Below are 24,399 nucleotides of genomic sequence, written 5' to 3'. Positions count from 1 at the left end.
GCCTTACGTTCGTTTACCCGAGAGCTGCTCCGAAGGTAGAAGACGAAAACCATACAGATAAACCAGCCCTATCGGTTGTGGTGCTTTCGCCTGTTCAAGACGGAGAGCAGGAGAGGAAGCTCAGCTCGGTGGATGGACGGAAGAGTCCGAGCTTCGTTGCGATACGCTCGCCAGCAAGAGAGGAGACACGGTCGTGGAGAGAAATTAGGAATAGCGGGAGATTACAGTAGAAAGCTCCTTGAATATATTTTCATTTTAATGATATTTTTGGGAGGAACATGTTGCTGAAAGTTATTGTGAGGATGATCTTACGTGCGGATAATATCTCTTTAACCGGCTGAAGAAGCAGTAGAGCAACACTTGGTGATATACTAGTAGAATTCACTGTAATATTTGCCTTCAACGTGCCTCGAAAGGTTCGAAATCAGATGAAAGCAGATTGTCGGTTTGTGAATCCCGAAATTTATGCTAGAGCGCAACTTACGCTCATCTACATGATGGCCAAACTCGAATGATGCAAAACAACCCTCTACTGCTGCAGTTTCAGCTCTTTAATAGCGAAAGGGATTTACCATGGTAAATGCCGGTAGGTTAATTGTTAGCGCATACCGGTACTTGTATTTAGCCTTTTTTACATCTTCTCTTTTCTTCCGAAAACCTGTAGATGTTGATGATGACCAGGTCGTCCTATCTAAAACAGTTTCATCTCTCTTAATTGTTCACAGCACACAATCCTCTTTAAAGTATCCGTGAACAGACCGCTACTTTCTGCTAGACAAATTCTCCTTGCGTCTTTCACGTTGGACCCTTTGATACTTACCGACATCACCTACTCCCAATACGGTCGTAGGATAAAGCTCTGCGTCGTTCGTTCACAACTTCTTCAGTTTTTAACCTTCTGTAGCTTATAAAAGCTCAAGAGATACGAGGAGACGCCCCGCTTTCGCTTAGAGTGCTTAAATTGCGATTCGTACTTAGGTTCGTAATTGTCATTTTGTTTGACGCAGTCCATATCTGTTGATGTCACCTGCAAAAAGATTACACTTATGGAACGACCCGTTACTTCCCATTTCACTCACAAGATAACTTCTGGCCCTAGAGTATGAGCGCTAACCTCATTGTTGTCAAGATTTTCACCATCATCACGACCGTCATGATGCGATTCTCACTGGTGCCGGACTTCGTGAGGATGCGTATAAGCAGAGGAGCATAGGAGACATGTCAGTCATGCCACCGATCATGCTCTTTACGAATTGTTTTACGTTGTCCTTCAACTCGTACGTGATGCACGATGTTGTGCCGCTCTTCGTGACTTCAGTGCTTGGCGTCATCGTCGGTGGCATCCTCACGAGCTTGTTTTACTGCTGGACCAACCACAAAAAAGAATCTGCCCAGGTCATTATCCTCGCCATTTTCGTGTGTGTGTTCGGTGTTCTTGCCGTGACTGGAGTTACAGGACAAACTCACTCGGTAAGTACGACACTGGGCTTTATCACCATAGCAACGACGATCGTATTGTATGCGTCGCCCATGGCTACAGTCATACGAGTGCTGCAAACCAAGACAGCGTCGTCGATGCTGTTCAACATGGAAGTCGTAAATGTGACAGTCTTGGGTGGATCCTGTATTCACCGCTGATTGGTAACATGTTCATCCTTGGCCCCAACATCGGTGTTATCATTTTTAGGAGCCACTTAAATGGTGCTTACCTACCTCTACTCAGAGAAGAGACAAATTGACACTCGAAGCTTGTCGATATCGGCTGAAGGTGAACATTTCCTTACAGATATTTCGGCTATGGGCCAGTCTTTAGACCACGGAGAACATCGACTGAAGCATGAATACTCGAGCGGCTCTAGTTTTGAAGCGCTACCGTCTCGAAGCTGCGAATAGCGGTCGCGTGTACGGCACTTCAAGGAACCACGTTTTATATTCAAAAGAAGTAGAGGGAAACATAACCATCCAAGATCTACCTAAGCGCTCATTGTGATAAGATAGTGGCTTGGAGCTCTTACTGCAGGTAAATTATCTTCAGATTAAAAGGGGGAGGGGGGGTAAACAATCATCAGTTTCGCACTCTGATGCTAAATGTTGAGAAATATAGCTGAAATCTTACGATGATGCCTGATTTATGGATGTCTTTCAGTTTTTGATCGTAGGACAACAGTTGGAGAGGTATCAAGGCAATGACTTGGTCAGAATTTTTTGCGGCATCACGACTAGTCCGTCGTCGACGATGCAAATGTCATTCGTCACTTTTGGAAGCGCGATACACGATGAAGACCCGTTCATCATACACAAAAAAGTAGACGGTGTGATGACCTTGTCAGCGTAAGTGCTAGCAATGGGATAAGCTTCGAGGTATAACGAATGGCTTGAAAATGTTCAGCTTTTGCGTTCGAAAGCTTCAAATACGGTCTTAAGAGGAAACTTCCAGCAGATACGTCCGTTATTATCTCGGCGTTTAAGGTCTTGACGATCATCACCACACTTATGATGCGAGTCTCGCTGTTTCCGGACTGGAATCAATTGCATAAGTCCGGACATTCCGTGCTGCCGTGCGTCATGATCTTCGGCAACTCGTATGGTGTCCTCTTCTACACTACGTGATCAGCAACTACTTATTAATATTCAGGGCATCGATGCTTGGTGGCATCGTTGGGATCTCCATGACTTCTTCTTTCTATTTCTGAACCGCCGACCGACGTAAGGTATTTAATAGAGGAAATCCTCACCGTCTCCTCGGCCGTGCTCCTGGCAGTCATTGATACCCTCCCTCGACCGTGCTCCTAGAAGTCGATGGGTTTCTCGATCTCCGTGACGTTACAGCACTCAACCGAGCCGACATTGGATTTCATCGTGGTTGGAGTCGCGACCCTGTAGTACGCCTCGCCCTTGGTCACAAATGTCCGAGTCGTGCGAACCAAGGCCGCAGCGTCGATGCCATTCACGATGGGCGCTGTAAACGTACTGAACAGCTTTTGCTGGGGGATTTATGGCAAACTCATCCAAAATGACTTCCTATTGCTCCCGAGTTTGACGTTGAGTATTGATAGCTCCGTTCGTCTATAGATGAAACGGGACCGAAGACCCGATTGATGTTCTACTGTAGTTGTTTCTGGCGAGCAAGATTACAGAAGCTGTAAGAAGACGGCAATGCGCTCACCGTAGAATATAAACTGAGCATAATTCTAGCAAAATGCAATTTTGTACATGTTCAGTAACTTTCATCAATATAAAGAATCTATTAAAAGTCATTTTGAAAGGTAAAGAGGATAATAATTATTATTATAACTAGATTGTGAGATCAGCCGATAGCATAGAGGCTGCAGTATACTTATCCATAGTACAGTACTGCACCCGTTTTCGCGGGGATGGACCATATAGGATCTGCAAATAAATCCGATTCTAGCTGACAAACAATTGTTCAATTGGATTCAGGATCATCACATCCGGAAGTTTATCAAAGGTCCAAGGGCGCGAAAACGGGGTGCAGTTCTGTACGTTTCTTTCTTGAGGCAGATTACAGTATTAAAACCGGTTTCGATGCAGACCTTACATAGATGGTGCAAAGTGCGACCAATCACACCGAACGAAGCATTGAGTCTACACATCCTTCAGGCATCACTGCTCAAAAAGCGAGTCAGTTTGCATTGTGCTGAGCAGACCATACACCTTCAAGATTCCAATACATGTACTTTAGACGACCATGAGCGACAATGACACAGCCATCCTCATTTTCGAGATCATCACCATCGTCACGACCATCATGATGCGACTGTCGCTGCTCCCGGACTTCAAACGGATGCGAAACATGAAGAGCACAGGCGACATGTCCGTGTTGCCCTGCGTGTTACTATACGCAAACTGCTACCTCTTATGCTGGTACAGCTACGCCGTGGACAACATCATCCCTCTTTTTCTGACTGCGGCACTTGGAGTCATCGCTGGAGCCATTCTCGCCGTCTTCTTCTACAAGTGGACAACACACAAGCGTGACGTCATTAAAGCATTCGTTATTTCGGGGGTCGTGATGCTTCTAGAAACCGTTTATGGCCTGACTGCGCTACTAGGATGGACAGGTCAAAGTCGATCGTCCACAGGTACAACATTGGGGGTTCTCGTTATAATCTCGTCTGTCGGATTCTACGCTTCGCCGATGGCTACAATTCGACACGTGATCCGAACCAAGACGTCGTCCTCGATGCCGTTCACCATGGGCGTCGTGAACGTCATCAACAGTTTCTGTTGGGTCGTGTACGCAATTCTGGTCGAGGATGTCTTTATTTTGGTCCCAAATGCGTCAGGAGCAGTACTAGGCTCGATCCAGCTCATGCTTACGTTTATTTACCCACGTAAAGGTCCTGCTGAAGGCCAGATCTTTTCTGCGACGAACAATGGCTCTCGTGATGTATCGGCCGTTTGTGGTGAACAAACTTTGCTTTCGGTCGTGGTTCCCTCTCCAGTACAAAGTAGTCGAGATAACAGGAAGAACGGGGTTGTAGGACGCCCAAATTTTGTTGCACTTAGATCTCCTGAGTCATAGATAATGTTCGTAAAATGACTTAAGAAAAACAATTCGTGTAGGGGGGATTAGGTGTTTCATTTTCTTCTCCAATTTTTTTTATCACAGGCTCGTGTGTGTGGGAGGGGGGGGGGTCCGCAAAGTTATTCTCTTCTCACCCCTATGCTGTAAAACAAAATACAGCGTGTGGCAAATACAACAGTATTTCTATCGTGGGGTGCTTAACTATGCGAAAGTCCCAATTTACTCAATAGCAGCGGCACAATCTATATTTTCACGAGCATTTTGTGAGCATTATCTCTCTGATCTCATCATAGAGTGGGATTTTATATTCCCGTTGACAGCTGCCTCCTGGCAAGTTGTAGCGCTGGAGGCACTGATTGTACAGCCTGCTGCCGTATCATCATGTGCAATGACGATCAACTAACTATGACAAGCAACCGCCAGGTCCGCATCAACACTTCGACTGCATATTCTACATGTGTGCCGCACCAACAGCGGCACTTCATAATCAAGGAACAACGGTTGGTGGCGAGTGCTGCCACGAAGCACGCCGCCAGTGAAGAGTAGGAGGTAGGAACGAGAATCGTTTGTTTTTAATAAACTTACTTCGCAATCTACTTTCAAGCGCTTAGTTAGTGTAGTCTGAAGCACTGCGTAAGTTACATCTTGGACTGCAACAAGGCTATCCAGAGTCAAGACGACAGCCACAACCCATGAAGTTGCAGTATTGAGCTGCAACCCTGCCGTGGCACAAGGATACCAGCAGGAGCTGCACTGGCAGAGTTCGTAGGTAGAAGCTTAGCTGCGAATCTCACTTTAGCATTTGCAGCGCATCTAACAGCAGTATTTCCAAGCGGAACTTGGCACAAAGTTATCATTAGCCCACGAAGGACCGCTCAAGATGCAAGAAGGAGCTCAATATGACGCCGACGGTGATGCCGTGATGAAGAGTGTTCACCAACCCGTTTTCGAGTTCGTCCATATCCCCAAGCTCGAGGAGTGGAATCAGGATGCTGTAGTCAGGTGGAAGCGCCGCTGGGACCAGTACGTCGACACCATGCGTCAACGATGCGTCGAAAGTGGTGATCGTCCAGAAGTGGCCACTAAGCCAGTGAAATCGGCAATTGAGCGCACACCTTTGCAAGTGTTGTGTCTCTACGAGCTACATAAAACTGTAGGAGATGTGACGAGCGAAGATCTGATCGCTCTCATTGACTCTAAGCTTGGTTCGGCTAAGAATGCTTAGGCCCCAGACCTTGATGCATTTTTCAAGCAACATTTGAAAGTCGACCTTCGCGAAGATGACATTGACGCCAGAGTGCTCAAATACTATCGTGATTTTTCGGCTCTCATCGAAGAGAATGGACTCGGGAAGATTCTTGGAGTAGGTAACCCCGCAGAGCCCGAGTACACTGATCGAATGAAACTTCGGTGCACTGTTCTCCTTGACAATTTGTAGCCGAAAATGCTCCGTGAGGATGTTCAGTGACACGTGAAGTACGAATGTCGCGAGGCGAAGCGCGACGACTTCACGTTGTTTGGCATAATTAAGGAGAAAGCTCGTGCCCAGCACAGGTACCATCTACTTGCACTGGAGCACAACGCAAAGTCAAACTTAACCAAGAAGGACAAGTCGACTGACCGGACCACCAAGACTGTGGCTAAGACTGCGTACAGCAAGACAACTGCTGGAACTCCGGGTGACACTGGCGGTGGGACGGGTGTTGGAGGTTCTGGTGGTTATACGAGGCCCCAACCATCCAGGAAGGAGAAGTCACCGCCTAAAACAGGCTGCTGGCATTGCAAGGAAACGCATTGGCTACGCGATTGCCCGTCTGCCAGCAAGGAAGCCAAGGCCAGAAAAGATGAAAGAGGTCCGAGGACGGGTCAAGAAGGTCGGTGCTACGCCAGCACCAGGTAAAGTGTTGGTAAATGACCTTTTGACAATTCCGTACCTTGCCGACACCGGGTCAGACGAAACTTGGTTACCTCGTCAGTACCTCGACGAGCTCATGGAACTGTGAGCTACGATTGACATTGTGCCACTGGCAAGTGTGGAAAGGAAAGTAGCGGCCGGTGGTAATTTTGTGGAGTGTCGCGAAGCCGTTCAGCTTGATCTTCTGTTGCAGACGGTGGCTGGTCCAGTGCATGTGGCCGATGTCTACTGTAAAATCATGGAGGGAGATGAAGAAGATTTCCTCCTAGATAGCGACACTCTTGTTGACCTTAGGAATTGATGTCAATGAACAACTATCGCAACTCGCTGCTGCCCCCCCCCTCCTGCGGATAAGGACCCTTGTGACGTAGGGGTTCCTGAGTCAATGCCGTCAGCGGAGATCCACTCCGAGTTGAAAGGCATGGTAGTGGCAGCTGGCGACAACGGGTTTGACAAGGGATATTTAGGCTTTCTTCGAGAGGCTGTTATGGAGTATGAAGATGTCTTTTGAATCGATCTACTAGCCGATCCTGCGGCTGATGTTGAGCCACTGCGCATTACGTTACGACACCATTTCGAGCTCACCCACGCCGTTACGCACCTGCACAGAGTGCGTTCTTGCGGAACCATGTTCATTAGTTGGAGACGATGAGATTCATTCGTCGAAACAACATGAGTCTCTGGGCGGGTGCTGCGGTGCCCGTACCGAAAGCTGGTAGGCCAAATGAGTTTCGATTAACGATCGGCTCTCGCCCAGTGAATTCGGTAACAGTTCCGATAGCTGGTACCGGGTCCGATCTTACTTCGTCGGCGAATCAATTTGCTGGTGCTTATGTGCTGGATTTGATATGCCAAGCGGCTTCTCACAATTACCGCTTCATTTTGACAGTCACGAAACTATGAGTTTTCACTGATGACGGAGTATGGACTCCTTGTCGCGTACTGCAAGGATCAACTGACTCACCACTGCATTTTCTAAACCAGATGGACGTCGTGTTTGAGGACACGCACGAAGAGATACTTATCTGGATTGATGATATTCTGATGCATGCACGTAGTCCAGAAGAATTTGTCGCGACGCTACGCCTATTTTTTGGCTCGTGTCCGTGAGCGACGGCTGAAGCTGAGTGTTGTGAAGGGTATCTTGTTTCGTAAGAAAACTAAGCGGTGTGGGAAAATCTTTAGCGGCGAAGGTATTCGTCACGATCCTGAAAGACTCAGTGGCCTAGTCGAGCTCCCGTTACTGGCTACGACCGCGGACCTGCAGCAGTTTCTTTGCGCTACAGGATGGATGCGCGATTTGCTAATGGACTACAGCAGAGTTATGCAGCCTCTGCACGACAAAGCGGAAGGGATTTTAAAGCTGGTCGGCCGAACGAAGCGACTGGCTGCAGGTGCTGTGGCTAACTGGGAACTGGAAGATGTCGACGCCTTTGAACAGACACGGCAGCTTCTTACGACGGCACAAACGCTATATTTCCCCTCGAGTGACGCTGACATTTGTGTGATGTCGGATGCTTCTGACCGAGGTAGGGGTCTCGTTGTCACTCAAGTTGGTGACTGGATCGCTGGGTTCCTGTCACGGGTCAACAGCACGAATTGCTTGTCTGCAAGAGTGGTAAGTTTGACTCTACGGAACCGTGATGGAGTATCATTGAAAAGGAAGCATACCCTATTAATTGGGCCTCACGAAACCTCACGTACTTGCTTGTGCGTGCAAATGGTTTCTGTTTATACTGTGACCACAAGAAGCTCATCTACGTGTTTCCTCCCGGACAATAGGTGAAGCAACACGTGCGTGGAAAATTGCAACGCTGGGCACTTTCGCTGACTGGACTACCGTATCAAATCGATCACATCGACGGCTCAGTCAACCTGTGGGCTGACTTGCTATCGCGATGGGGGCTTCCATCGAGTGGGGAAGGTGGTGTGGCCAAATGCAAGGTGGTCACCACGCGCAGTCAACAGAGAGAAGTCTCAACAGCAAACGAAGACATGCAGCGTGTACACCTGCGAGCAGAAGGATTTGTTTTCCCGACACTCAGCGAGATCAAAGCGGTTTAGACAAAACACGCAAGTCTCACACCAGCCTCCGCGCACCGCGACCATGACGGTACCATACTGGTTAACGAGCGCTTCTGGGTACCTAGAGCTGAGCCGGCCCTTCTGCAGCGTATCCTAATTGTAGCACACTATGGCGTGCAAGGACATAGGGGCATTGAGTCAATGATCACTACCGTGGCAGTGCTATTTGAGATCGGCAATTTGGCACAGTTGTGTCGCCGTTTTCTTAGCCGATACCTCATCTGCAAGCATGTGAAAGGAGGGAATATTAAACCTCGCCGGTAGGGACCTACGTACGATGCCAAGAAACGGAACGAGCTGTTACACGTTGATTCTCTCTACATGGACGATGTCATGGGCTCGAGTCGCTATGCACTCTTACTTAATGATGGTTTGACGCACTTTTGTGAGCTAGTGGCGTGCGATTCACCTACAAGTACGGCGGCGGCATGGGCTTTAGAGGATTGGTGGAAACGTTTCGGTGCACCGACTGTACTGATATCGGATCAGGGGAGCTACTTTAAAAATGAGGCGATCAGTCGAGTTTGCAAAAAGCTTGGCGTCGACCAGAGTTTGGTAGTCTCATACGCACCATGGATAAACGGAGCAGTAGAGCGTCTGAACCGCGACGTACCGCAAGCTCTACGCGCGCTACTTATGGAATTCAAAGTGGACACGCATGAGGTGTACCTGCTGCCGCTAGTTCAAGGAAACATCAACCACACACCTGTACGATCGCTGGGTGATAAAGCCCCCAGTGAACGCTTCACGGGGTTACCCCGACTAACCCCTTTCGAGTCAATCCTGATCGAGAGAGGTAAAAAAAACCAAGATCCTACCGGATGCCACTGAAATGCCGGATCAAAAGCTAGACAGGCTGCGTGCCAGCCTAGTTGAAATACACCAAGAGGTTATGGATCAGCGCGAGAAACGTCGACGCCAGAATATGGCTTGGTCCAAAGGGACCGAGTGCAACTTCACTATCGGAGATTTCGTCCTTTGGTCACGTATTGACTCACGTTTATCAGTGGACAAGTTGCTGGCTAGATGGGTTGGCCCGTTCGAAGTTATGGAGACAGCTCCACATTCGTTCGCAATTAGGCACTTAGTGGCGAACAAGCGTTACATCGTGCATGGCTCGCGTCTCAGGTTTTATGCCGACTCTAGCCTCAACATCGACACAGAACTTCTGGCTCATGTATGCAACCAAGGGATGGCTCTTGGCGTGGAAGCCATTTTAAACCGCCGAAAAGACAATGGGGTTTGGCAGTTATTGGTATCGTGGGAAGGTCAACAGCAAGAAGAGGACTTGTGGGAAATGATAGCTTCACTTCAAAAAGACGTTCCTTCGCATGTGGCGCTATGTGTGATGTAACGGGGTTACATGGTGTGGAGCACACAGGGGTACGAAGTACCCGGAGAGTTAACAAACTCTCAGTACATAAGTTGGAGAGTTAACAAGGTCTCTCAGTACGTTGGCTGAAAGCCACACGTTATGCATTTGATTAGATTTAACTATGCTAGATAGTTAAAGAGATACATTTACCCCTAGGCGGCTTGGCCGCAATAATAGTAAATAAAACACTTCTGGTTTTGAAGCATAAAAGTTAAGGTGTTAACTTTGAGCCCTGGTCTTGGGCTGTAAGTGTCCTTTGGATAAGGAACTTAGTATTAGTGACTCTTTGAGTCGAACGTCTTCCTCTGACGCTAAAGCTACGGCAGCCCCGCTGCATGTGACGTCTAGCGGTGACCATGTACTTAAACGAGCCTATTCTGCATTAGCTACAGCTGCCAGTAACTAACGGGACCTTGCGACGATTTGGAGCAATAACTTCAACTAGTTGAAGTGCAACTTGACCGGTAATACCCGCCGGTCTCACATTTGGATCGTCTATGGGGTGACGTGATCATGAGTGACACGTTTTGTCACTTTCTATACTTGCATTATGGACATAGATGTCGTCTTCGGGGGCAGTGTAGTCTGAAGCACTGCGTAAGCTACATCTTGGACTGCAACGAGGCTACCCAGACCAAGAGAACAACCACAACCTTACATTAAGTTGCAGTATCGATCTGCAACCCTGCCGCGACACAAGGAGAGCAGCAGGAGCTGCACAGGCAGAGTTCGTAGGTAGGAGCTTAACTGTGAATCACACTTTAGCATTTGCATCGTATCTAACAGCAGTATTTCCAAGCGGAACTTGGCACAATTGGCTACATTGTTAACAATAGATACCCAAGATGACGATGGCCGATTTCGGCTCTGTGGATCAAGATGAAGACGTCGAGATGACCGTCCCCTAGCCGATATTTGAGTTTATGAAGGCGCCCAAGTTGACCGCATTGAGCCAACCAGTGTTGGTGGGGTACCTACGTGACCGTCGTCAGTATTTGGGAAAGGTTGGAGAGCGATGCATGGTCACCGGCGAAGACTAAGAGAACGTTACTTTTAGCATCAAGAGCTCTGTTGAGCCTTGGACCCTTGAGCATCTCGCACACTTTGTGCTGCGGACCCCAGTCGCGGATGTGACGGAAGGGGCCCTGAAACGCGAGATGGAGAGGAAGGCCAGTAACATGATGAACGAACATGTGCCGGATGTGGCGAGGCTGTTCGTCGAGGAGCTGAAAATGGACCTGAGGGAGGCCGACATCGAGGCTCGCGTGTCGAAGTACTTCATGGACTTTGACAGGCTGGTCGACGATCAAGGTTTGTCTACATGGGTGGGTCGAGGCGTTGTCTCAGACGTTGCTTGTAGACAGCGAATGAAAGCTCGCTGCAAGTTGTCGATAAACATCCTTCTGCCGGATGTGCTGGGAGTGGACGTGGAGCGATTTGTGACCCATCGTGAAGCAAAGACGAGCGATGTCATCCTGTACGATCTAATTGTCGAGAGGGTAGTTAGTCATCAGCACTATCACCGGATGCAGGCTGAGACCAAAAAGGGTATCCATGTCAAGGACAAGGTCAGGAGGAACCAAATTGATGGTACTCGTCAACAAGAGACGCTCCAAAAGTGAGCGAAAAAACGGCAGTGAAGGAGAGAGCCTCTCGTCCGCCACCAAGGGATGACTGCTTTGTCTGCATGGGTCCGCATCGCGTCGCAGAATGCACCACTGCTACAACAGAGCAGAAGGAAGAGGCGCGTCGGGCTTGGGCTCCGGGAAGGGTGTAAAAACTCAAGTTTATCGGCACGGGTAGAGTGAGTGGGCATACTGCAACGGTCAAAGGAATCCTGGAGCTTTCCACGCGGGCACTGGTGCAGACAGCAACGTTCTCTCGCGTGGCATCGTGAAGGAATTGTGTAAATTAGGGTTTAGCAGAGGGTATTAGGGTTTAAGCCCTAAAACCTAACCAAAGCCCCCCTAACAAAAGCTAACCCCTGCGGCCCGTGTCTATGATCGCATATGTTATACGTTCTTGCTACGAATGGTGCCGAATCTGCTTCCCCCCACTGTGGTAAAGATGCCGGAGGAGCCACTTTGGAGTGCAGGAACTCTGTTGAAATTTACATGCACCTCACTCGTGTGTCCTTTGGATGGTGACGAGGATGAATTTCTGCTGGGTCGGTCGACGCCGAAGGAGATCGGAATCGATGTGGACAGCCTGTTGGAGCAACTGGCTGGTGGTGTCAGTATAGCGGAGGCTGACCTTGATGATGTCACTTGTGACGACCCCGAGCTCAGTTTTCACGATAACAAGCAGGAGATACATGTGACAGTCGACAAGCTTGTTGACGAAGCTGTTGAGGCCTTGCTCGATCCTACGCTAGCCGACGACCTCCATGTTCTTGCTAACCAATATGAGGACGTGTGAAGACTGCGAATCGGAGCTGACGCGCCTGCTAGAGTTAAGCCGATTACGTTGATTCCAGACGCGCAGCCCTATCGCAGCGGAGTTCGAAATTACCCCGACATGCAGCGTGCTTTCTGAGGACGTACGTGCAGGAATTGCTTGAGCATGGACTTGTTCGTCGCAACAACAACAGCAGGTGGGCATGTGCAGCTTTGCCGGTCCGCAAAACCGGCAGTGACGGGTTTCGAACTACGTTGGACTATCGACCAGTCAATAAGTTGACTGTGCCTCTAGCATGATCCACACCGAACTTGGCGGTCGTGACGCGGAGCGCGAGGTGCTTATGGATTTGGCAAGTTTGATTTTCTTAAAAGACTGTGGCAACTGCCTTTGAAGAAGGAGTGTCAGGAGCGTTTAAGTTTTGTGACGGAGGATGGAGAGCTCATACATGTGCGTGTGCCGCAAAGCGTCAGTAACTCAGTCATACATTTCGAGATGCAGATGCACGACTGTTTCCAAGAGATGTTGTATGACTCGGTGTTGGTTTGGATCGACGACGTGTTGTTGTTTTCTAAGGCCCCAGCTGAGTTCTTAGAAAAACTGCGGGTATTTTTTCAGATCCTACGCAGTCATAACCTGAAGCTCAACGCCAAGAACTGTACGTTGTTCGCACCACGAGTGGTCTGGTGCGGCAAAGTGATCAGTAACGATGGCACCGAGCCTGATCCGGCTAGGTTGGCAGCGCTGCGCAGTATCTCTACCACCAACGGCAGCGGCGTTGCAACATTTCTTGTGTGCCGTGAACAGGTTGAGAGATTCCATGGTGGATTACGCGCGGACAGTGGGCCCACTACAGGCCAAGCTGGAGAAAGTGATGTCAGTCAGAGGGCGACGAAAGGCACAACTGGCCGGCACCGATTTGAGCTGGCCGGAGGAGGAAGAAGAAGCTTTCCGACTGTGATCAAGCTGTTAGCTACTTCAACCAATCGGTATTTTGCAGACAGCGATGCAGAGGTGTGTATGGTTTCTGAAGCATCCACTCGAAGGTGGGCTGTGATCGTGACCCAAGTGACCAACTGGGACGACACTAAGTCGGTGACCGAGCAAGCTCATGAATTGATGGTGTGCAGGGGTGCTCTCTTCAAGGGCGCACAAATCAATTGGTCAACTGTAGAGCAGAAAACTTATCCAATCGTCCGGGCTTGCACTGAGCTCGCATATCTGCTGGAGCGCGAGAAAGGCATTCATGTTTACTGTGATTATGCCAACCTGATCAAGCTTTTTGCGCCGGGAAAGGAGGTGAAACAGCACATTCGGGGCAAGCTCCAACGGTGGGCACTGAAGCTGGTTGGTATCCGCTATCTCAGTGGACATGTCAAAGGAGACGATAATGTGTGGGCAGATGTTGTCTCTCGTTGGGGCTAGCCAAACGAGCACAGCTTAAGGATTTGTGACAGTAAAACGCGTGACCACGATAACTTCACGGCAAGTGTCTTTGCTGCGGCCGCTTCAAGACGATTCATTCGAATGGCCTACTATGGCTGCAATCATGGCTGAGCAGCAACGCTATCGTCAAAGTGCGCTGGCCGGTACACGCACCGACGACGTGATTCGAGCTGACGGCAATGTGTGGGTACCTGCTGAAGCTCGGGAGCTGGTTCAGCGAATTTCGTGTGGTAGTTGCTCACTGTGGTTGACAGGGACACCATGGAGTGGACGTGGTGCTAAACAAAATCGCGCAGTAGTTTAACGTGAAGGGTTCGCGGGAAGTGGTGGGGCATTTTTTGCGAGCCTGCCTCCTCTGCAAAGGGGGTTAGTTGATTCAACGACCATAAGGCCCTACAAAGACTGCAACACGAAGCAACCAGTGTCTACAAGTCGATTACCTGTCGCTTGAAGAGAGCTTCAGTGACACGATCTACGTTCTCGTGCTGAAGGACGAGCTGACGCATTACTGCGAACTCATCGCGACGGATGCCCCGAATAGCCTAACTGCAGCGGAGACCGTACTCGACTGGTACAAAAGTTTTGGACTACCGAAAGAGTGGATCTCGGACAACAGCTCGCATTACAAGGCGGAGCTTATGGATGAACTCGCGATTCGAGTGCAAGCTACCCAGCACTTTGTGCCGGCTTATTCCCCCCTGGATCAATGGGACAGCTGAGCTGGTAAACCGCGACATCCTTCAAGTCTTGCGTGTGATGTTGTTGGAGCTGCGATTGGACACGCGCAACTAGCTGCATCTACTGCCACTCGTCCAAGTAAACTTGAGTCATTCTGCTGTCATATCGCTTGGTGGCCACGCACCACTGGAGTTGCTTACGGGGTTGCCAGTGCCAGCACAGCTCGACAGTGTGGTGGTGCCCGACGGTCACAACACGCGCGTGCTTACACTCGATTTCAAAATGATGCACGACCAACTTGAGAATTTAAGAGTTCATCTTCACGCACTGCATACTGAGGTGACTGACCGTAAAGACCGCAAGCGTTTGGCGAACCTGTCGTGCGGCAAGGGAACCGTCTGCAACTCTGAATCTGGAGATTTTGTGTTGTGGTCGCGAGTGGATAAACGGCTTCAAGGCAACAAGCTACTTGTACGTTGGGTCGGCCCATTTCGCATTACCGAGGCTCTATCACACTTCTTTAAGGTAAAGCACCTGACGAGTTTGAGGTGCATGGATCTCGCTTGAATCACTATAGCGACGCCGACCTCGACGTTACGGAGGAGCTACGACAGCACATTGCCAGCCAAGGCGTCGTGTTGGTTGTGAAACCAATCAAACAACACCGTTTCAACCAAGCCGCGCGCTAGTGGCAATTGTACGTGGCGTGGGTTTCAAGACAACGAAAAGGCTTGGGAGCCTGCCCCTCGATCTACGCCGACGTGCCGAGTCTGGTGCGCAGCTACGTCGAGAGTGGTGCACACCGCGAGCTCAAAGCTCTACTTCAATGAGCGGCAGCAGAGATTTGGCGCAGGATAGCGCTGGAGACACTGATTGTACTGCCTGCTGCCGGATCATCATGTGCAATGACGATCAACCAACTACGACAAGCAACCGCCAGGTCCGCATCAACACTTCGACTGCATATTCTACATGTGTGCCGCATCAACAGCGGCACTTCATAATCAAGGAACAACGGTTGGTGGCGAGTGCTGCCACGAAGCACGCCGCCAGCGAAGAGTAGGAAGTAGGAACAAGAATCGTTTGTTTTCAATGAACTCACTTCGCAATCTACTTTCAAGCGCTTAGGTGGCTACACAAGCTCGCGAAATATAAGTTTGTGGGTGCTCGAGTAAACACGTTCAAACGGTTATGTTACCGAGAGATTTTAATATAGTACTAGGTTTGTCAGTCAGGAGATTCCGCTAAGAAGGGCGTACTTTTATTCCTCCTTTTCATAAATGAGTATAAGTGTAGCTATGCCTCAAAGCTTTGGCTCGGAAGTTATCCGTAGATCACGCCCGAACAAACAACTGAGCAATTGGTGCAGAGTAAAATTGAATGGAAATGAATTGGCGATGATTTGAGCTGCCAAAACTCCAGTCGGTCGGTTCTCACGCACATACACAAAATTTTAGATTATCCAGGCTCTCATAATTTTATCAAGTTAATTTGGCTATACCCCTCTAAAAGTACGTTTCTAGTCTTATTCGTCACATTTGACGAGCGGTTATTGGCCAGAAATACAGATCAAGAGCTTATCGACTGTATGCGGTCCTGAAATGAAATGTGAATGGCCCATCCTCAAAGATTCAAGACCGACCGAAATCCGTGATTAAACGTGCTGATTTGACTAAATCGTTGTTGTGCTTGCACTTCGCTGTCTACCTCGCTGGATGCCTTTGCTCGGCGCGTGCTGCAGTTGAAGTGACAGGGAAAGTGCGACGGGATTTGCAGATCATTTAGTATACTGGGTAAGATTGGACGTCAGCTTTAATTCGGCCTGCCACGGCATTTTCTGCGAGAGGACAATCGTGACATGTGGCATGCCCACTATATACAATTATGTCCGCTGCACACAGGCGTGTCCGTTGCATACAGGTGCATATTAGTGTGCCCGTTGCGTATACTATTCTGTATACGCGGATTGGCCGTGGTAGGAGCTGTAGGCAAGATAGAGGAAGAAGTGCTAGGTCTTCTAACTCAATCAGTCTCACCGTCAAGTTTTCCATTCAACGACTCATATCGACCTCTACTATCAATTTGTTACGAGACCAGGCTACGCCGACAGCATCGACAATCTTGTAAAGGACAGCTACTTCCACTAGGAGCTCAACATGCGGATGAAGCTCGCCCCTTAGGGTCTGCCCTCGCAGATCAACACACCATAAATTGACCAAGTGAGTGATAGCGTCACGAATGAGTGGAAGACCAACGATTTGAAGTGCCTGAGTATGATTGCTGGAGACGTGAGTCTCACATACCAAGCCCACATCCGTTCGGTGCTCACGGCGACCGATGCGTGGACTTTGCTAGAGGAGCATTTCAAGAGAAAGACCCTCAAGAACCGGCTTCTCGTTACCAAGAAGAAGCACAGCTTCAAGAAGGAGCCCGGTACATAGTTCGCTGTCCATGTGAACAAGTTCAAAGAGCTAGCATTCCAAACGGAGTCACTTGGTGAGTCTCTGGATAAACTCGACCGCGTGGAAATGGATCCCCAACTCGGCCACTGTCAAGACACCGCTCGAGATTGTATACGGCACAAAGCCACAGCTCAGTAGTTTAAAATTGTTTGGTGCAATCGGCTGCGTACACATCCCTGACTAGAAGAGCGTCGTAAGCAGGGCGTTTACGTGTGACTTCCTGGGTTACGAAGATTGAATCAAGGGATACCGTGCCCAGCACGTCGAGACTCATAAAGTGCAAGTCGGGCGCACCAGTCGGTTGTCGCTGTGAATTCGCGTGGGACGAGAAGGGGCCAGTGATTCGTCACAAGACTTGTCTCGTTACAAAAGAGTGATCGCAGAAGCATGACTATGAAAAGACGTACGCGCCGGTGGCTTATTTGAATTTAATTCGCGCCAAGATGGCGATGTGCTTTTGATGGTTTCGAGATTGAGTAGTGCGACGTTGACACGGTATTCCTGTATGGAAAACTCAATGAGGAGATCTACATGGAGTTGCCTGGTGTACGTGTACAGTAAGAGGTACTAACGTTGTATGATACTGAAGGCGAGGGCGACGTCGTGTGGTTGCTGCATCGGAATCGACACGGACTCAAGCAAGCGTCTCGTGTGTGGAACGAAGCAACCAGCAATTTCCTCAAAGACATTGGGTTCAATGCAGCCGACGTGGACCCATGTTTATACACAAGAGACGAATGTGACGGTGACTGTATAGTGTGTCTCTAAGTCGATGACATGCTGATCGTGGCGAACGATAAGGATATCATCGCTGTTGTGGTCGCACCTCTCTGGCTACTCGTCTGGATACATACCACTTGACACGCGGCGCGCGTGCTCGGCGCTTGCTACAGCTAAAGTGACATGAATAGTGCAACCGGATTGGCAGATCATTTGGTATCCTGAATTGTGATCAGTCGCCATCTTCAATTTGGTCGATCACGGGATCTACAACGGGAGTACAATCGCGACATGTGGCGTGTACATTGTATACGAGTGTCCGTCTCATTCAGGTGTGTCCGTCCCAGTTTGCGCTTCAAATGCGTATTTTTATACATGTATGTCCGTCTCACCCAAGTGTGTCCGTCCTACTTAAGTGTGTATGTCCCAGTATACAATATGTGTACTCGAACTTGACGACGACGACAGGAGGGCGCTAGGGACTGCATGAAGGATATAGGAAACTATACCAAGACTTTTAACTTAATCAATCTCACTTTCAAATATTCCATTCTTCGACTCACATCGATGGCAATCCTCGTTCGCATCGTCCTCTGCTCTCAATTATGATAAGCTGTTATAGTATATCCCGCGATAGGAATCCTTTTAGTGATTCTAGGTCCAAGTATTTCTAGAGTGCATTAATGAAGGGCGTGCGCATGCACTCAGCAAATATAATAATTTTTTTTGGACACTTTTCGTTTGCGAAGTCCCACCTAAAACAAATGGAACGAGCTTAGTTCCATTGACAATAGCTCACGTCCTGCGCCAGCCTAAGTTATTATGGGTGGCGTAGGGCGTGAGCTATCATTCTTTTGGGTTTCTGTTCAATTTGGTACTGACCAGTGGAGCTCTATGCTAGGCGAAAATAAAGCCCCCCATAAGGTACTTCAAAGAACCATACTACGTGGTCATACTAACTCTCAGTCGTACCGAAGTGAGCCCATCTTCATTATTGATATTTAATTTTTAGTCACCAGGGTTGTTTCAGTTTGGACGGGAAATGCTGTACAAGTGGCACTGGTGTTTGAACTCCTATTACTAAATATTTCCCTCATGCATTTGTGGATTTCATCCATTTTGACAAAACGGAGGGGGTCCGAGATCTTGTTCAAATTGAATGTAGGGGTATGGTAAGATAACAAAACTTAATCTCGTTTACAATTTAACTCAGGAGACGGTACAGAGGTCCTTCTCGTTATGCGCAGTAAGGTAGGATTCATCTCCTGCAGGTCCAATAATTTGAAAGGTATAAAAAACACACAAATGAATTAGCTGTCGTATAAATCCAATACGATGAAACAGGTGCGCATAACGAGAGGGACCTCTGTTATGAGCTCCCCAGGCTGGGGAGGGCCCAACGAACGGCACTCTCCAGTACATGTTTTTCTAATGCGAGAGTCTGTTTTATATTGTCACTTCTCTGCTTCGGTGGTCCCCAACCGTAGACTATGGATTCGTGTAATCTACTGAAGTCCAACTGATTCTATGCCGCGCATAAGTGATGTGCCCAAAATCTTCCTGTATTACACCTCCTATTTATATCAACGATTATGCGTACTCTAATCTAGCTGGCATAAGTATCATACACACTGTTTAATTTCGCAGTCGTGCAACCGTGTGAGAACATGTATGTTCTCATCCCCTTTACACAATTTGCCCGACGTGATCGACAGGGAGTGCCATCCCACAAATCATTTAGTTTCTCAGCTGGATCTGCTCTATCGAATATGGGTAAGATCAACTAAGTCCGAACAATTTTGGCTAAATGGCGCAATAAACCGCGAGAGAATACAAAACTTGGTGTCACGAATTTTGTGGAATTGCTTTGCGAATGTGAACATCTTTTTCGTGCAGCTATCCATAACGACGAGATCTTTCTTGCAAAAACCTGGTTTTAAAAGATCATTGTTATCAGGGTGGGTACATTCCAGATGTCCCACTACCGAAATTCCTTTCTCAAAGGGCGCACTGATTACTAAATGACAATAGAGGAGGCAGTGATTTGAAATACAGGAACATAGGAGGTACAGACATTAAAGTTCAATTTACCGGTACACCAAATTCATTTATCGACAGCATTAGACTCAGTAGCCCTACTGCATGTAGAACAACATCTGAAGGCGTCAAGTAGTAGTTTCTCTCGTACTTTAATAGTTAGTTTATCTCCAGATATTCAAGTTCCGAATTGTACAAGTACTGTACGAAAACACATTCACGATGTTCATATTTTATAGCACCACGTTTTTGGTGGTGCTGAAAAGGCAGCTGTACCTCTCGTAGCTAGCCGGATGCTAGTAACTGACATCCAGTTTTATCTTGTTTTCACTAAGGAAACCACTTTTTAACATCAAGATTTGTGATTGTAGCTGTATCTGGTTGCTTACAAACACCAAGTGAATGAATAATTTGCCAACAACCCAGATTCTGAAGAGCCGGTAGATCAGCGTTTCTGCAAGTGTGCCCTTTGAGAAAGGATTATCCTGATCTCGGATTTCTGTGGTTTCATTGGCTAACACTCCTTTCTTGAGATTGGGTAGGTGTGCCCTTTGAGATACATGTAGGAATGTCGGTAGGTCTTTCCTTTCGACGGGAAACCTGGGAACCCGAGGTCGTCCGTAGAATTTTCTCCCCTTTGGACTCCAAAGGGGAGAAAATTCTTAACACACTGGATTCAAGCATGTGTAACATTCTTTAAAATTTAAACTAAACAAAAATAGTTCACTGTCAATTTCGCGTGGACACTGCTCGTGCAAAAATCGGGGGATAAAAAGATTTGAGAGTACAGTCGTGCACCTTCAATTCGGCAGGGCGGACCATATCAACAGTGCCAGGGCATACGTGCACAACGTAAAGCAAAAAACAAACGCAAATCCAGTGCACTGATATTTGTTTTGTTAATTCAGTACGAAATTTACTTCAATCTTCTGCATAATACAGACGCGCGATTTGCCGGCGCGCAACAGCGCTTCCGGTCGCGATAGGCATCCGGCAAGGCGGCAGCGTCCGCCGACCGCTTAAGAATACTCTGGACGGTAGTGCGCTTTACTGCTTGGGGGGGGGGGGTCTTAAAGCGCTCCGTTGCCCAACGAGCAAGGTCGGAGTGAGGATCTGACTTGTGCTTCTCGCACAAAGACTGCTATCTAGAGTTAGGGACATGTAGGAGGAAGGGCGATGTCCCATTGTCTTTGGCGGTAAAAATCAAAGTGTGTATTTGTATGAAGACGTCCGATCCAAAATTTAAAATCAGATCGATGCGGCGTGTCATCCCTCCGCGAGGAGGGGGAAAGCCGTTGAGGTTAATTGCTAGGGTGGTGATGGGCAAAGGTAATTGCGCATCCGATTTGCGTGATCATAAAATCTGGCAGGGTATCGACTGATACCGGTGCCGAATTGAAGGTGCACGACTGTAGTCGAAAGTTTTAGTGCTCGTGGCGAAAATGCTGCTCCTTTCTTTCGCGATTCCATTGGCTAATAAATGACAGTGCCTTTGCAATTATCTACCAATGATACGAGAAGCCCCCTACCAAAAGAGCGAGTACTTTAATGTCCACCTTGCTCTCGTATTGCCAATTGTGTATTCGAGAGCGCTGTTATTTGTGGATAGATGTTCCTGGCTTGCATATAGGAGTAAACACTTTTCTTTTCTAAGTGTGGCTTGAAAGGTACAGCAAACAGTGCAGTTTGTTTTGCTAGAATATCTCAAAGCACTGTGTTACTGTAATATCAACGCAATTCTAAATCTCGGGTTACATTACAACCATGTAGTAAAACCGTTTAGAAGTTTGCCGGTTTCATTTTTTATGATTCCATGGAGGACAATGCGAAGTTAAGGCATAGAAAAAGACTCCATCGTCGAGTGTCCACCTTGTCAGAGCCATCGCAATTCTCGTACGCCTAACTCCGATCTCCCACATTTAATTGCTTCTGAGGTCCTGTACGCATGATACCAACCCACCTTTGTTAATCGTGCCCCTCAATGAGCTGATATCCACTCAATTATTCCCACTGTGACCGAGTCTCTCCGCAAATACATGTAAGGTATACACGACACGGCATAGCTGTCATCGTCGTAAAGATAGCCTCAACACCATGATTGCATTTGTTATTAAAGTGTACAAGCTGCACCTGGAACCAGTTTACTTACAGTTAAAAATGAGGACTTTCGTTTTCATCAAATAGTATTGTGCTTTGCATATATTTTGGCTAAACGGATAAAAACAACTATCTGTAATTGCAAGGGCTAGGTATAACAAACTAAGAATTAGCAGGTGACAACCAGATAGATATCACGGCGTGATTCACGCCTCCGTAAATATAATCAATCAAAAGCTCAGACACAAAAGAAGGGTTCGTTTTGAAAATTCGGAGTAAGTCTCACTCTTAAACAATTCAACTCCACTATGACGGTGAATCCTCTGCCATCCAGCAGTTTGCGTCAAAACCGACGCGATAGTCAGTGTAGATTTTGACTAGCGACGAAAAGCCATGTATTCCGTTGATATGAAGTGGCGTGGCGTAATTCTACTGTACGTCTATAACATTGACGCTGCTACAGTTGCCTCTGTTTTAGGTGTTTCAGAGCGCAGCTTAAGTCGTTGGTATCACGACTTTAAACGGACTGGGAACGTATTAGCCGAGAAAACAAGAAATCGATCGTCAAGGTGGCCGGATCATGTGTGCTCATTTGTGCGAGAGTATGTCAACGCCCACCCCTGTTTCTACTTTGAAGAGCTTCGAAAGGAGCTACAACTTCAATTCGGAGCTTCGATAAGCCTGACAGATTCAACAATTTGCCGTGCGTTACGGTTCGATCTGGGATTAACGCGCAAGGTCCTGACAAAACGTGCGAAGGAGAGTGTCCCTAGAGACCGACAAGAATATATCAACCGTCTGCTACCGTTTTATAGTGGACCTGATCAACTTGTCTTCGTAGATGAAACGTCAAAAGACGGCCGGTAAGTAACTTCGTTTTATCAGTTTATTTTGTTTTACTTATGCTACAAGCGGTTATTAACCTATTGTTTTGTCAAACAGATCTGTATTGAGGAAGTATGGGTGGTCCGCCAGGAATACTCCTGCTCATGCTGTACTACCATTTAGCCGAGGGAATCGAGTTTCGTTGCTAGCAGCGGTCGATGTCAACGGATTCTTTGGTTGGGGGATTTCTGAAGGTACTTTTACGAGAGCGATATTTCATGAGATTTTCAAGACCAAAATTGCGCCTTACCTGAATCGATGGCCACTACCGAGGTCAATCGTCATCATGGATAATGCAAAAATCCACATGTACGAGGAACTCCAGGAATTGGTCCATGAAACGGGAGCTATACTGATGTTCCTTCCTCCATATTCCCCAGACTTAAACCCAATTGAAGTCACCTTCTCACTTCTTAAGAGGTGGATCCAACGAAATGCAAATATGGCATTCCAAGCTGACCCAGTTGCGGTGATGAAAGTTGCGCTCTACAACTGCACACGACAAAAAGATTCTGTAGGTTTAAATCTTTACAGACATTGTGGTTATCATTCACAAAAACTTGAAATACAGGTCAACTAGATGTATTTAATGTGATCTTTCCATTTCATTCGGCTCCATGTGGTCTGTATCGACAATATTATGCGCTGGATCAGGCGTGTCAACCTCTATTGGTCCTCGAAAAGGAGGGCACAAACTATATGGCGGTAGACCAAGGGCATCGCGGAGGTCCGCTATGTTGACTTTTAGTGGAACTGGAACGCCGTGGATTTGAACGCGAATGATGCGATAAGATGCATCGTGCTGTAGCTGTGTCGATGCGATCTCTTCATTCATTGATCGTTCTTGCTCATCAATATGTAGAAGCTGTCGGAACGTCGAATTCTGGGGAATTTCAATATCACTGCCCTCGGGAAGTCTAGCCTGCGCAACGGCCATATAGTTTTGTGTAGCAGGTCCACCAGTAATACCAGACTCCTGTAAGAAAGCGGCAACACGGGGAATCTGCTCTTGAATACGCGACGCGGTAGCTCGACGGAGCGAAGTGCTTGACGTTCGCGACTCTTTGGGGATGTATACGAAGAGCTCAAGTACAAACCCGGCTTGACCACTTTTTCGACGCCGAGCTGTGTGCCACACACCTTCTAACTGCGCTTTGAACGCGCTACTTTCAACAAGTGGGACGTAGTCTTTTTGCTTGGCGTGATTTGATGGCTTCAGGAAGACTGCGAAACCAGGCTGCCATTGCCCAGGAACCATCTCTTCCAGCTTCTTCTCAATTATCTTGCGGAGCGCTGCCGGTCCGTCGGCTATTGTCAGTACAAACTCCTTGGGAGAAACTTTTTCATGAGCTATGGTGTATGGCTCGCCATTCTTTGCTGTAACCCGACAAGGCAACAAGCTTGGCAACGGGAGCTGCGGGACAGATGAGCTTGCCTTTGTAGAATAGAAACTAAGTTAAACCAATGCTTATGAATACCAAAACCAATAATAGAAGCTTTTACGATGACTTACGTTTGACGAGGCTTCGTGGCATTAGTGTTCAACCCTATCGCCACGTTGAATTACGTCCTCGAACCTTGTTCTAGTCATCGGTCGACTGGCTTCAGCATCTTATCCCGCTCCTCGTTCGTCTCCAGCGTTGCCATAACCCGGCCCCGCCCATGGTAGCACCCACCTTCTTCTGAACCTCCTTGGCCACCTGACCATCCGTCCTTTAGCTGCTCAAACGGCTCCTAGATCACCTGTGTGGCC

The 24,399-nt window shown here is 48.0% G+C and overlaps 1 protein-coding gene across 1 annotated transcript; it reads left to right on the top strand.

The window, feature by feature from the left end:
* Positions 1-5,471: 5,471 nt before the first annotated feature.
* On the top strand, positions 5,472-6,079 carry PITG_04172 (uncharacterized protein; the record flags this gene model as incomplete). The annotated part of the gene is made up of 3 exons (XM_002905817.1): positions 5,472-5,754; positions 5,815-5,916; positions 6,027-6,079. 3 exons carry the CDS (start codon positions 5,472-5,474, stop codon positions 6,077-6,079), a joined length of 438 nt encoding a protein of 145 aa, XP_002905863.1.
* Between the last annotated feature and the right edge of the window lie 18,320 nt (positions 6,080-24,399).

The sequence above is a fragment of the Phytophthora infestans genome, genomic scaffold (assembly GCF_000142945.1).
Source record: "Phytophthora infestans T30-4 supercont1.5 genomic scaffold, whole genome shotgun sequence".
NCBI lineage: Eukaryota > Oomycota > Peronosporomycetes > Peronosporales > Peronosporaceae > Phytophthora > Phytophthora infestans.
Note: the sequence above shows the minus strand (reverse complement) of the source record. Positions and strands in the feature narration are given on the sequence as shown.